Source organism: Harpia harpyja, chromosome 19 (assembly GCF_026419915.1).
Source record: "Harpia harpyja isolate bHarHar1 chromosome 19, bHarHar1 primary haplotype, whole genome shotgun sequence".
In the NCBI taxonomy this organism is placed as follows: Eukaryota; Metazoa; Chordata; class Aves; order Accipitriformes; family Accipitridae; genus Harpia; species Harpia harpyja.
In genome coordinates, this window is record NC_068958.1 from 22,483,388 (window position 1) to 22,498,647 (window position 15,260).

Sequence of the window (15,260 nt, forward strand, 5' to 3'; positions counted from 1 at the left end):
AGGAAAAAGTTCCCAGTCTGGGAAGAAAAAAAACCCAGAATCTATTAATATTCACAGGTGTAGCTTGGCAGCAACAATGCACACAAAATCTCATCTGAAACTCGAGGGCTGCCACGACCGATCAACCTATTGCTCAGTCAAGCCTGGAAACACGCCGCCGGCTACGGCCACTTCCAGCTGCTTTGCTGGGACGGGAACACGCTCCCCAAGGTCCCGAGGAGCCGGCCAGCTGCGCGGCACCGTGGCCTCCATCGCACCGGCATCGCCTTCAAGGAGCATCCCCCTTCGTGACAGGCACTTGGGGATTTACCGATGAAGGTTAAATGCTTTCAAAGTGATTTTGTGCACTGAAATCACCTGTTCATGAAGATTTTTTTTTTTAAAGGTACATTTCTAAGAGTCCCTATGACTAACTGCAGCTGGGAAGGTGATGCTCACATTGATGAAGACTTTGTAAACTATTTGTCACTGCGAACCATGACCAGTGCCTTCTCTTCCTATATTCACCTCGCTGTGACTATGGAGCACCGAACTGAACAGCGATGAAATGAAGAATGGTCCTTTGTTATGGGACTAAGGATTTGGGAGGTTTCAGTTCAATCTCTTTCTCTGCCGTAGATTTCCTATGTGACTTAGGATAGGTCACGTAGCATCTCTATGCTTCAATTCCTCATCTAAAAAATGATATTGCTGCTCCATCTCATAGGGCTTTGGGGAGGATAAATCTGTTAGCGGATAGCAAAATGTTCACAGGCTGGTGGTGGTTGCCGCAAAGAAGCCGGTGAAAATTAGGCAGCTGTGCTAACTGAACAGGCAGGTAGGCGCAGAGGAAAAAGAAAGAGGGAAAACAACAATCTCCCTGTGCAATGAGCACGTTCTAAGCTTGATTACAATAAAAATGATTTCTTTTACACCCGCACAGAAACCTTCGGGACCCCGCTGTCATTTCCCCTCGCGCAGCCCCCTCCAGCTCTGACGAACGCTGTGCTCCTCTCGGTCCGACCCCCAGCACACTTGGCAGGGCCGGTGCTGAGCACAGCCCTGGGCACGGCTGGGGCTGGCACGCAGCCCCCCAGCCCCGCGGCGCAGAGAGGAGGCCAGAGTGTTTAGTCTGCCGGGCACATTCCTGTGCGCTGCTAAAATAAATAGAAGATTATTAATGGAGCTCCCTTTTCCTCACTAGCATTGGCCAGAAATACCAGAGTTATCAAGTGGCTCCCGAGGACGGCGCAGGGACGGGGCTGGAGGGACCCTCGGGGCTGGGGGGGGTCTTGCTTAGACAGCTCTGGCCAGGAGCTGCGCCGGGTTTGGTGCTCAGGATTTTCTTCTGGGATGCTGAACTTGGGTGCTCTCCAGAAATGTCCCAGGCTTCCCAGGGAAACCCCTGTACCTTCCTCCATACCCGTGGTCTGGCACGCTCTAGAAAACCTCAACATTTTTGCCACAGCAAAGTTTTAATGGGGGAAATATTTTGCCAGGGAAGGAGTAGGGAAAACAAGAGCAAACCCCACAAACAGTTGTTTTTCTGCTTTGCAACCAGCCTTAACTTTTGTATTTAGTCCCAGCTTGCAACACCATTACAGCCAGTTCCCCTGGGGCACATCCATCATTTTCAACCTATCTGGAATCTGCAGGAACTTTTTCCTGAATGTTTCTGAACTTTTCAAATAGTCTGGTGGGAATTTGGTTTTAAAGCTGAATGCTTGTTTGCATTAAAGCTGTGCCAGTGGGACTGGCCTAAGGGTCCTACTGGCTGAGTGCATTCAGAGGTTTGGGCTGGGACTTAGACTGCATTTTTTAGCCCTGGTCATTTCAAAATTATCACAGGAATCTGTGTTTGTAGCTGTATTTCCCTCAACTGATCTGAAATGAAACAAAAAAAGAAACCCAAACCACTGAAAGCCAAAACCCAGTCCATCTGATTCTGCAGAACTTTTCAGAACCTCGAGGGGAAAAATAGAAAATGGCAAGGGATGCTCAGAGGTTAAGACTCAGGGTGGATCCAAACTCTCTTAAATCCTTCGGCCCTTGTGAGCCACAGAATTCAGTCTGATGCTGATACCGAGGTTCAAGGAAGACCCAGGAGCCAAGCCTGGAGAGAAGACTGCTGGAGGGTTCCCATTCCACTGAGAGCCACCAGAAAAGGTGCCACATTGTCCCGAGCCTTCCAGGCTTCGAGGTGCCCATGCAAAGCCTGGCTCCAAGGGCAGTGCTGCAGGAGACAACTTGCCGTCCTTCCTTGCAGAGTCCTCAGGTCTGAGCTCATAGGGGAAAGATTCAGCGGGACAAGTGCCTGCACATCGCCTGTGCTTACTTCCTGCAAACTTCATAATAATAAAGTGATACTCTATACCGTATCCCTTTTTCCATTTCACCCTTCACTGGATCATTTTATGCATCTATTCCCATTGCTAATTCAAACTAATTAAAGTATAAAATAGAATAATTTGTGCAATTTCAGAGCTCCCCTCACCATATTGTGAGTTATGTTTCTTTTTTGTTAGCGCCCGGTGTGAACAATTCCCCTCCTCACTGGCTGAACAGCCGCCAAACTCATTTGCTGAGAAGACAAACTATTACAGCAGCATAGGAAGGGGGGAAGAAAAGAAGTTTAAAAAGCTCTAGTGGAGAGAAAGAGGAATCTGAGGTTTGCTTTTAAATTTCATAGCTGAGCACTGAGTGTGAAATTTCAGATTTATCCTTCAAGTAATTTTCTCTCTTGGGAATACAGTTCTCTCCCTCTCTCATTGCTCCTGTTAAGGACCGGAGACCTGTGTCTGTCTGTCCGTCCAAACATGCAAATCCTGCAAGCAAACCCACAGCTCTGCAGCATTCCCTGCATTGCTCAAACTCGGCCATGAACATTAGCATCATCCACAGAGATGCACCAGACACCTCAGCTTGCTTTCAAGATGGAGTAGGGGTGGTGGCATCAAATCTGGAGGGACGTTAAACCTTCCCGCAGCTATTGAGGATGTCAGCTGTGCCCTTACAAACACCCGATGCACTCGTGTGCTGAGAAGGAGGAGGTGTGTGTGGGGGGTGTACGTGCGTGTAAGGGAAGTTCTGGAAATATTTCAGGACTGCGGTTGCTTGCCTGAAAATTAAACAATAGGTCTGTGGAAGAGGAGGAATTGGAAAGGGAAGCAAATGCAGAAGCAAACACATGGGAACCCTGTGGCTGTGACTGGCAGGGGAAAAAATAGACTAATACAAAGAAAAAACAAAGCAAAACAAACAAACCCTGAAAGCAAACCTAGCAAGCACTTAAAAAAACAACCATATTAGCAATGTCTAAAATAAAACTCATTTGGAAAAAACAAACCCACTGACGCCGATGGCGAATTTTTACGTGGGGGCATTTTTTACAACTTCTTCCAGGAAAGTTTATTTTTCAAGTATTCGTTACCTCAAAGACTTCTGCACTTAACTCCGCACACTCGAATGCTTGAACTTTTTGTGTCTGTACATAAATCTCAGCAGGCTGCAGGGCTGGAGGAACATACTGGAACCGGCCTGGACACCGACACATCAGCCCCACCGTAGCCAGAGCTCTGCACGCCTGACAAATGGACTGCCAGCAGGGCAGGAGAATGAGACAGCATGCTGTCCCACCTGGCTGGGCTGGGGTTTTTTTGGTCAATTGATGTTAATTAACACATCCTTCTTGTCAGGTAGATATTGTTAATGATCCCAGACAAGTTTTTAGCCTAATTTCTTAATTATTCCTAATTGACTACAGGGAGGAAAGTGGAAAAAACCTGCAGCAGCTCATGAATTTTAGGAGAGCGTAGCACAAGCAGGTGGTGGTGGAAGAGGACGGCACTGAGCTGGTGCAAACCTCCCTGTGGAGCACAGCCCTTCCTCAAGGACAGCAGCTCCGCTGCGGCAAGGACCGCGCTGCTCCGGGGGGATTCCCTCCCCATCCTGAGCTCCCTCTTTCGTCCCCCTGCTCTACTCCCTCTTTGCCCCAGCTTGTGGCTATTTCACGCCTTTCTGGCAGCGGTCGTGAAAGAACACAAGTTGGGCAAGTGTGTTTCTGCACCCCAACGTGCTGGAGCAGCGGGAGGTCCCGGCCAGGCTGGTGACACCGAGGGTCGTAGCCAGCCCCCACCAGGCAAGCCCTGCACGGGGCCGACGCATCCCGCTGCACCTGCAGTTGTCTGCACGGGCCCTGGTGCAGGATGGCTGGGAGGAGCAGCTCATGGGAGGCAAGATTTTGGACACCTCCGGTGGGATTCAGCTGAGCCATTTTCCCTGTCCCCGTGGTTCAAACTTTGCTAAGATTATGTCCCGCTAACTGGCTGTTCAACTAGCAGATAATGTAGTTAAAAATTTAATCAGTTCATTTTTTCCCTCTTGATGACGCCAGACCCTTTTATCCACATCTCTTGCATTTTTTATTTTGTTTTCTCAGTTCTTTTCAGGACACCATCAGTATTTACAGCCTCGCTACTCCAGAGTTGATGGACTTCCTTGTTTTTCTCAGCCCTCACTCCAATTCCAACCTCTTCTAAATCATCCGGGCAGCCCCCGCCTGCCTCCCTCTCAATCAGCATCCAGAAAGTTCAGTCCAAAGCAAAGCGGTTTTCACAGGACTTAAACATCTCGGGGTTACAGGACAGGGAGCTGTGCAACAAATTATCCGCAGAGACTCCTGCAGATCTGCAGCTCCTGACACAGGGGCATTTGCAAAGCAAATATTTCAGAGCTAACAGAGCAGACGAAAAGACAGTTTCTTTACCTAAAGCCACAATGATGTATACGGAAGAGGGAGGGGGGAACTTCTCCTGGTGGAAAAGCAACAGGTCTGAGCGAGCTCTGGCAGCGCTGCCTGCTCCCTCTGCCCTCCGCCGAGCGAGGGGCCAGGACCGCACGCCCGCGAGATGCTCATAGCTGGGTCAATACTGGTCATACTGGTCAATGCCCCCCAGCGCTGACGCACGCACGGTAACGATGCCTAGAGCACTGCTCCTCACTGGTTAATAGACGAGGCTGGGATAAAGCGGCCGCAGGCACATAAAACGGCCCCTTCCACCTCTTCCATCCAAATAACCTTCAGCCTCCCCAGCGCACCCCCGGCAGCGAGCGCTGGCCCCCTCCCAGCGCCCGGGGGCCATCGCTTACCGGCCACGGCTCTGCCTTCCCCGCTGCCGTGCCCTTCTCGCCACGGCGTGAGGGGAATCTTTAGGGGCTGGCATTAATCATCGCTGCCTCCCACCAAGCGACGGGCGGGAGCGCGGCTCCGCTCGTAACACTCTGCGTAAGGGTCTCTGAACTACATCAGCCGGGTATAAAAACGTCACGTCGGCCACGAGAAATCGCTCAGGTGCTCCAGTGAGTGCTCGCTTAAAACCCACAAAAAGTCAGCCTGCACCCTCTAAACCTTCCTTGCCTCCCCCTAAGGCAAGGTTACCCTGCAACGGGCACGGAGGGGCTCAGCATCGTGCACGGCTCAGCACCACGCACGCAGGCAGACCGACCGCGGGGCATTTGGTACTCGCTAGAGGAGCAAAGGATTCTTCAGTACATCTCAGGCTACAGAGGTCCGTGGCCCTCTGAGCTCTGCCGTGCTAATTGATGTTATCTGCATTTCACCGGGTGATTATGTGTTATTATTTCTACCATGGGAATGGTGAGGTTCCCAGTCAAGAGCAGGATGCTGCTCTGTTACATACTGTATAAAACCAGAATGAAATCATCCCCCTGTGGCAGAATTAACCACCGAAATAACTACGGATGAGCTGAGAGCAGCAGTGTTTCTGAGGCAATGAAATGTGCAGGGATTTTGGAGGATGCTTATGGAACATGAATTTTGCATTTGCAACGTCCTGGCCAGGTATCTCATTAGGAAGGTGCTGCTTCACCCATCAGGGAGCAGACCCACATCGCGTGACCTCGGCACTTCATCAAACTATTTTATGTGATTAGCACAAACAAGCGATAGATCGTTAGCTGAAAAAAAGTGCTGGAAAAGAAAGAAGGAAAAATATGTCTCGGTACGGTGTGTCTGGACGTGGGGAAGAGGCAACGAGAGGAGGGGGAGTGCCTGCCCCGAGGTCTGGCTCCTCTGCCCGTGCCAGCATCCTGCACCCACCTCTGCCTCCTGCACCCTCTGCAGTCAGGGCTTACAGCTCTCCATTTGGGAAGGAGAGAGATCCGTCGGGCCACGTTTCTCTTCACTAGCGCAGGGATATTCCTTCCAACAAGCCCTGCAAGTATTTTGATCGTGCTGTTTTAAATTCCGTGTTTATAGCCCTTGATTAGGTGGTGAAATTTTTTGGAGACGGCAATCCCTGCCCTGGTGCCTGCCATGTGTTTGATTGAGCCTCCACTCGCTCCCAGTTTAAAAATAACAAAATTTGTTCTTCTATCAAGAGCTGCAAAAATCTTTGGCCCCAATTTTGCTGATGCTTATATAATCTCCGTGCCGAAGTATGCCCACCATTTCTCACAGGGTTAGCTCGCGACTGCTGAAGGTGTACGTGGGAGCAAAGTGAAACCTGCTGCATGTGAAACCAGTGCTGCAACAGTTTGAACTTGCACAGAGAGCAGATACAGCGACTAAAAAGGGGTTGCAGCCTTGGAGTCATAAAATTCCTTTCGTCCTACAGGGCTTATTTAATTGAAATGCACTGAGCTTTCATACATTAAAAAAACCTACCGTCTCCCTGACGCACAGACAATTAATGCTTCAGGACTGAATTATAAAGATGCTTTTTCTCAATATAACCAGCACTTTTCCTGTAAGCCTCAGTCTTTCCCTCTGAAAGCCAGAAATCAGGGAAGATTTTGTGCACATGCAGGGGTTGTTGGTGTGGGCTCCATGACAGACTCACCATTAAAATGGGAAGATTTTAAATCTGGGGGCTTTGGTGGCCCCGTGACATTTGTCACTGGTTTTGCCCTGCATTGCCATTAACCCCTCGCCTGCTGCTTGATCGCTGGGGGCTCCCAGCCCTGGGTGCAGCCTCACGTCTCTCCGTCTCAGCGGAGGTCAGCGAAGCAGGCGACGAGCCCGTCACGACAGCAAGGCTACCGATTCCACTTCAATATTTTATTTTGTGGGTTTTTTGCCTGATAGAAACTGCTAATGGAATTTGTCTGCCCATGAAAAACAAGCAGCAGCTCACGCTGGGCACCGGCTGAGAAAAGCCACGGTGCAAGTCCTCTCGCCACGGCTGTGCCGGTCCTTCCCAACGCCGACCCACCGCAGCACCTACGGCTCTTTCGGTCGGAGGGCATGGCGTAACTCTGCCAACACCGGGCAGCCCCGATGCTATCCCCGTCCTGGCACCCCACACAGCTCCGCTAATGCAACACGTCTCCGTCTCAGCAGCATCTAGCGCTATCCAAGCCTTGCTCAGCTTGTGGGCAGAAATGGTGTTTGCTTGCTAGAGCAGTGCTGAGAAATGAATTTCTGCTTTAAACAGTCAGGGTCAGAATCATTTCTCTTTTGCTGTAAGAGCTATTTGAAACCAGGTGCAGTGGGAAGAGAGCCTGTAAAAGCTCCTAATACACACTCTTAAATCATGTGGTTAAAGAACTCAGAATAAGTGGCTGGAAGCAAAGTTTCTTTATCCTTCTCTCCCCCGGACTGGGCTGTGCAACTGTTGCTTCTGTGCTTTGTGGGAGTGAAATCAAATGTCAAATATTCTGCTTTGGAAGAAGTTGGCAATGAAACATGAAAGGCTCATGGAGAGCTCAAAAGGACTGCGGATAAATTGGAGCGAGGCACAGACAGAGCTGGGACAGGAGCCAGGGAGAGTGGGGAAGGACTGTGCCTACAACCACAACTCCAGATTTTAGGATGAAGCGACTACTTTCCCTAATGCATTTCAGCATAAAGCTGATCCTAGCTGCTGCTAGCACAGAAGAAAGATGGGCTTCATACCAAAATGTTACATCTACTCTTTGTTGGGAAGCATCCACGCATCTCAGTTTATTCAGCATAATCACAGTCCAACACAGAGCATCACATCTCATCGCTGGTCTATACCTAACAACACAGCCACAAGAGCTCAAGACCTGCTACTGATCAGTATTAGGGAGCACACGTTTCTTAGCTTAATTCCACAAAAAAACCCCCATTTTTTGAAAGATGTGTTTTGACATACGCATGTATCCTGTTTCTTTCTCAGCAGATATTTAAAATCACAGGCTCTGGACAATCCTCCCCCAGCATAGTTAACATGCAGCAGATCAACGTTAAGAACAGCTGCTCTCTATGTCATTTTACTGTGGCAGAATTTCATTTTGTTCCAGATTTCCAGACTTCAGTAGACATTTTTACTGCATATTCTCAGTACTTCTGAGGGCACTTCCCACCATTTACAGCCTCAGCCCTCTGAAGCTGGTGGACCTTTCTCCTTCTCTTGGTACTGACCCCTTTTCAATCAGCAGGCTCCTTTATATAGCACTCAGGAAAAAATATATTCTCCCCTCCACTTTGCTGAACTATCACATTGCCAGGATTAGGGCAGTGGGGTCACAGGAGCTGACGAAATCCATATGTAATGGCATGCCGGGACTTCTGGACCCAAAGCACGCGTCTCTACAAGGGCAAAAGGCAAATCCTACAGCGAGTCCTGCAAGTAATGAGGGACGGCGTCCCCCCGGTCCTGGAGTCTCCCCCAAGGCGAGTGCTTTGCCAGAGTCGTGGCTGGAAATAGAATTAACGTTCCAGGAATATTCTATTATTTGCTAATTCTCTTCACATCTTTTTGTTTCACAATTAAGCAAATTAGCACTTTGATGAATATTAAGACGCTCTCGCCTCATAAAAGATGAGTTGGAGGCATTCCCACTGGATTTTCCTCCTAAGGAAAACAGTTCCTAAACTGTTTGAGATACACATTGGATTGTTTTCTCCCTGGCATGAGCAGCACATGGCTCCTGGAGAAAATGACCACAACATTAACATTTTATAAAATAATTAAATTTCAAACTTTGCATAGATCCTCATTATTACCATCTAAACCAAGTCCAAGCTGGAATGGGATCCTAAATTTGTGACTGTTCATGGCAGTTTCTATCATTGAGTTGCTATAACAAGCATATAATGCCTTCTTTAACCACAGGGATTCATTCAGTTAAGTCTTTTAGCAAGGAAAGACTTTGCAGTCTTCTAAAGTACTTATTCCCTGGCTTTAAATAACTTCATAGCCAAGGTAAGTATTTGCCAATTTTTTTGTTTTGCTACAGGTTAGCAAAACAGTTTTGCTGGCTTTGGGAGGAGCTGTAAGCTCCCTAGGGCAAGGTGAGCTGTTCCGATAGCTGCTCGCTCTCTACCTCCATCAGTAGATCTTTAAGTACTTCACACTGATACCTTTCCGTAGCATCTCTCTCAGAGCAGGTGGGAGGGAGGACAGATATTTGTTTACCAGCAGACGTAGAAAGCTCTTAGTGACCAGAGGGTTAACTCAACACAGAACAATTTAATAGCATCCAGACATCTTCAGATGCAACCTTTCTCCTGTCTCCACCACCCACAAGGCACCAGCTCTATTAATCTGAATTACACAGTTGTGAGTAATAGCCGATAAAATGCTCAACAGAGTCAGTGAACCCTGAAGTCTGGCTTAATGGTGGGGACTTCATGTGTTTTCTTGTCTCAGAGAAGAACCGAAGGTCCCAGATTATTATTTACATTGTGCTGGCTCCCCTAAGCAACAGACTCCTGTGGACCATCCGCCATAAATTCCCATCATAATAATTTTGGTTATGCTTTTTTGGTGCTGGGGTTGGCACCACCTCCAGGACGGCAGCAGAACCGGCACAGCAATGGATGGCACAGCGCAGACTCTGTGCTAATGTTGCTTGCAGAGCACATAACCACACCACACTGGGTCCCACCTCTGTGCACTAGCATCACTCACTTGCAACCACTTAAAATATACCAGTAAATAAATAAATAGATAAATAAAGCCATCATAAAGGATGCTCGGACAAAGCTATGCAAAACCACAGCCTGCCAGCCTCACTGCAGGGAGTGAATTCGTAATGCTTGTGGCTCAGGATCTCGTTATCTAGGCAGGGGTGGTTCAAAGCCCCAAACCGCATTTCCTCCACAGCAGCTCAGCTCAGTTTCCAATGCCTGCAGACAAGAATAAGTGGGCACAACTCTCTCCCCTGTGCACTGATGACAATCTCTGGCCAGAGGCAGATAAAAACGAGCTTCTACTGGTGCTCCACCTGCCCATACACCGATCCCAGCACCATGGGGCTCAACACACCACCTCAGCTCCATGTACTCCAGCAACACACTCCTTATGGAAGGAAGCCACAACCACGGAGGTACGGAAGCAGGTGCCTTACCTGTCGCTCCGACATGACGTACAGATACTTCTGATCGATGGAGAAGGCCATGTCTCGAAGGACTGGGCTCCCGTCCTTGAAAACTGTCACCATTTCATACTGAATTCCACCATGGGGAGGACCATCTGCTCGGATCTGGAAGAAGCACAAACAGATTACAGGTGATTTCATAGCAGCCAAATTTCAATTTTATTTTTGGGGGGGGGGGGGTGAGGGGAGGAGGACGAGGCAGGAAAAGGAATCTAATTCAAAATCTCAGCTTGCAACCTGGAGACAGAGCAAAGAGCTAGCAAGCAATGTGTGGGCACAGGAGTTAAAGCAAAGGTTCCTTCTCCACTGAAGCTGATGCAATTTCCCCAATCCTCTTTGGATTGGGGAAATAACAAGAAAGTTTTGCAGTCACAAGGGGAGCACACAGACTGCCAGTGTGCTGTGACTGACCACGGGCATTCAAGAGTAACCAAGATTGTAAACTTTTTAGATTCTCTCTAAAGTAAGCCTGAAAGACCACAAGACTCCACAGGCAGCACAACAAGACCAAGATACAGCAGAGATTTTTTTCTTCTCCAGACACATAAAGAATGAGACTTAGAAAATCTCCATCACCTCTTCTTGCCGCAGAAGCCTCCTACAATACCATCTCTGCCTAAAAATTTGGAGATGCTGCTCCCATCCCGTTACTTTCAAATTTGCTGGATTCAGCAAGGTGAAACCAGTCCAGCCCGTACCGCTGAGCGAGCAGAGAACTAACATGGCAGCCACACAGCCTGTTCAGTTTGACGGCCTCCCAGCATCCATCCACCCCACCAAACGACAACTCGCTGCTCCTGCAGGAAAACCTGCCCAAGCTGTGACAAATCCCATCCCTGCCAGGAGCGGCTGCTGTTGAGGATATGCCATCTCTTCCAAAAGTTAATAATTTATGGCCTTGGGGGCTGTGCAAGGGGAAGGGAGGAGGATAAACAAACAATTTACATTGTCTTTCCTACCAGGATTTGCATATTTGGATAGCCATTTGATTGCAACATGGTGTCTACATAGCTGAAAACACTGGCAGCCGTCAGGCAGGGAGATGAGAGCAGTCAGGCGAGCCAAGGGCTCAGTGGAGCCGCGGCCGGCCCCGTGGCTCACAGCGACAGCGATGCTCTTGGACGGGGCCAGGAACGCGTTCTGCACGCGGGGTATTGTGCAGCACGTGCACGCTGCCCGGCGAGGAGAGGGACGCACGGGGGACTGCCCGTCCCTGGAAAAACCTCTTATCACAAAGATGCCATCTGCTGCAGCCTCATGCCGAGCTGTTTTGCCGCATCCCGTTTTGCTGCTCGATTACTCCCTGCCTGGCTGCGGTATGGAGGAAGAGGCACGAAGAACCGGCTTTGGAGAAGTCTAAGCCTTCAGAAGAGGCAGGATGGAGCAGTGGAGAGGGACATCTATTTTTTCTGGTTCACGCCCCCAGGAGGTAAGAGAGCAGGTTGTTAAGCATCCTAAGATTTATCTGAGAAATGTGCCACCCCAGCTGGAAATACAAGGATATCTTCACACTCATAGAAGAGAGATGCTCCCCTGCACCCTCCTCCAAATAAATCCTCTTCTTGGAAAGAGCCCTGATGCCTCCTGCCATGTAAAGACATGCTGGGTATACAAACACATGTATTTTCTGGATTTCTCTCTTTTCTCCTTACCTTCTGAGTTTTTAGTGATATAAAAGAACATCAGGTGTGAATCCGAGTGGTCTGGGCTAACACCCATAGCCAGATGCAGGGAGCCTCTGGCAGGATTAAGCAGGCAGCCCAAGCCTGGCTCAAAAGCCCTGAACTTTCAGAAAGGAAAATCCAAAAAAAGGCAGAAGGCCAAATCCTGCTTTAGTTGCACCTGTGCGAACTAGGATACTTCACTCCGTTTGTGAAATACTGAGAACTAGAGGCAGGTTGAGACCAGTATGAGACCAGTGCCTTGCTGGGTGTTGCAAACTCAAGTGACCCGCTCCGGAGCCGCTGCCCACGCATGCACCACTGCCATCTCCCACACCAGTCTGCACCATGGACAGAGGGACAAGCTGCAAAATCACCTGAGGAATAAATGGCAGGGACACTGGGCTGTCAGGGACACACAGCCGCTTCCATGCAAACACCTGATTAATGGCCAAAGGGGAATGGAAACGCCGGACATGAAGGATCAGCAGCCTTTGTGAAAAACAACTGTTTTTCAGAGTTCCCTTGGGGCACCGGCAGCTCGTTAAATTGAGCTTCTTTCTAGTAATGAGGTCAGACAGGGCTAATAAAGAGAGATACCACTGGACAAGCCTTGTGCAGGCCAATTCCAACCGGGAATTGCGGCTCTGGGCTGGAGACAGCACCATGTGCGTGATGGCTCCTCCAGCCTGGACAAGTGCTTGGAGCTGTGCCTGGCACGGGTGCCTTGGGACACAGCTGGAGCCCTGCACAGGGTGCTGGGTCCTGCCTGCACCCTCCTGCCTCCCTCATAAGGAGCAGCCTGGGGTCTCTCGCCGAGCCTGTCAAGGTGAGATGGCTCCACGCTGCTCAGAGACCGCAGGACAGGAGAGCAGAGCCCGCCGCTCTCCCGTCCCGCACGCTGCGGTGCGTGTTGTACCCACCCGGGTACCCCCGAGCACAGTGCCCGAGACGCACCCACTGACACCAGGATGCTCTACTACATCTCTTCCTGAGGGTTTGGTTTCCATGACAACAAATGATGATGTCAGAGAAAAATGATGATTCCTGCGAACGCAGAAGAAGAAAGGTATCATCTCCACAGCAGGAAGCTTCTTGTTGACGTTTGGAGAGAGAAATAATTCCTCTGCCTAACTTATGGGTGCCCTTCCAGTGCCAAACAACTACCGACCCATCGCCAGGACAGCGGCGTGGTACCAACCCTACAAGTCTGGGATCATCCCCGAGCCCAGGCTCCAGGCACAGCGATGCAGGAGAGGGGAGGAGCGGGACGGGGCTGGGCTGCTGCTGGTGGTCGTGTTTCTTTACATCCCCCTAACTCTGCCGGGTTTTTTCCTCTCACAACACGATGACAGGCATGGGAAGGGTTTAGGAGAAAGACACAGAGGGAAGCGGTGCAGGTCGGAATGGGGGGAGTGCAGCAAAACAGGGAGCAGGCAGGTACGGGGAGAAGCACATTGGTGCAATGGAAACCAGAGGTGTCCGGGATCAGAGACGTGTTCGGCCACCTGAGAGACAGCGGAGAGCGGGAGGACAGATCGCTGGCTCACGCACTTGGACATGAATCGGAGAAGTCGTTCGGGACAGATACAGCGCTTTCCTCGATCGCTCTGGATGAATGGTTATAAATATGGCTTGAAAAGTGCCTAACAACATAATCTGCAATTCCAAATACCATCCCTGGCTCGGAGGACACCAGGCCAGCAAAACGCCCCACATGACGGAGCAGAATGCTGCTCAATTCAGGGAACTGCAGCCCTTCAAAGGCGCTGTGCAGATTTATGTGTCTAATGCCCCCACAATACAGACTGCAGGCATAAGCTCCGCATTATCTTAAGAGATTAGCAAAATACCATATTGTCCCCCGTATATGTTGCAGTGTAGCACCTGTGTATGGGCCATTCAGGGATCTAACATGACAAGAAGCTCCAACATACCTATTGTACTAAAGTTTCTCTTAGGTATTTTGCCCAGCCTATGCCAGAGCTAAGGTACATCTGGATTCCCTTCCAGTTCCTCCCAGCAGGCTCCCATTAGAAGACACTGAATCTCTTTGTAGGAACTTTCCATGATTAAATTACCTGTCTGTTTTCATTATGAGTGTTTCAATGAGGCTGACTCATGACAAAACACCTGGTGCCAGAAAAAACAGCTGAATAAGTCTATGCATGAAGGGACTGATTCCCCATCCCAGATCCCAGATGCAAGGCCACCCGTTAACTCCTCAAGAACTGCAGCTTCTCCCCACGTACGCAGGTGCCCGATGGGAGGTGGGTCCCAAAGCACCTCACTGCTGGCTGCCCCGCTCTGCCCGAAATGGCCGGTGGAGGCAGGGGATGGGCTCCTGAAATGATGCTCTGGGTCAGGAGGCACAAGGCAGTGGCTGAACATGCTTATCTTTGTATGCAATGGCAGCAAAGTGAAAAGCCCAGTCAACCCTGGAGCTTTAGGACTGCTCCTTCCACGCTAGGATTTCTAGCCCTTCAGGGTGAATACTATCAAATAACATTGCATTTGTGTAAAATGGACGTTTCGAGTGGAACTGTATCAGCTCTGAGAATGCGCACTGGAGCGTTACTGCATCTACTGCCTGAAACAGAAACCAAAGACAACAAGGAGCAGCCTTCACTGCCAAGGTGCATCTTTGCAGAATTGCCACTTTTTTGCCATTTACGTCTGCACATCTCAGCTCTTGGGCATTTCCCATTAAAGCTTCCCATAAAGCTCTAGGATGGATTTCTTGCTTCAGTACTGGAAATTTAGCAGAAAGACTGTTACTGGCAGCAGGTTTCTGAATCAGACTGGAGAGCAGTATAGTTTAAATAGCCTTTCCCTACCTCTTTCTGTCCATGGTTCTGTGGGGTCTTCCCTACCAAGACCTAAAAGAAGTTTCCACAAGCAAGAGACTCAGCAATGCAAAAGCTCCCCAAAGACAGGGCAAGAGAAATAAATATCAGTCCAGATTTTCTGTGTGCGCTTCCGCCAAATAGTCTTTGCAGAAAGGATTTACTTTTACTAATCCAATTTAATTAAACTGAGCTATTCTACATTCACACCAGACTAAAAAGGAGGTGATATGCACGTGATGACCTGCCACTTTTGCTGTCCCCCTCACGAACACCCTTTCTCACAGTATCACTTCACAGGGTTACCCATGCTGGCATCTGCCTCCGGCAGCCAGAGAGAAAAAAGCATGGCAATCTTTAGGAGGGGAGAATCCAGAATAGAATTTGCAAATCTCTATACAAGAAG

General features: G+C 49.5%; 1 protein-coding gene across 2 annotated transcripts in view; it reads right to left on the minus strand.

Annotated features, from left to right (window-relative positions):
• The window catches only part of PLXNA2 (plexin A2), a 182,140-nt gene that overhangs the window by 91,709 nt on the left and 75,171 nt on the right, over positions 1 to 15,260 (minus strand). For both annotated transcript variants that reach the window (XM_052815605.1, XM_052815604.1), the window contains exon 4: positions 10,318 to 10,452. In XM_052815605.1, the coding sequence (XP_052671565.1) occupies positions 10,318 to 10,452 (135 nt within the window). The remainder of the gene's footprint in view (positions 1 to 10,317; positions 10,453 to 15,260) is intronic.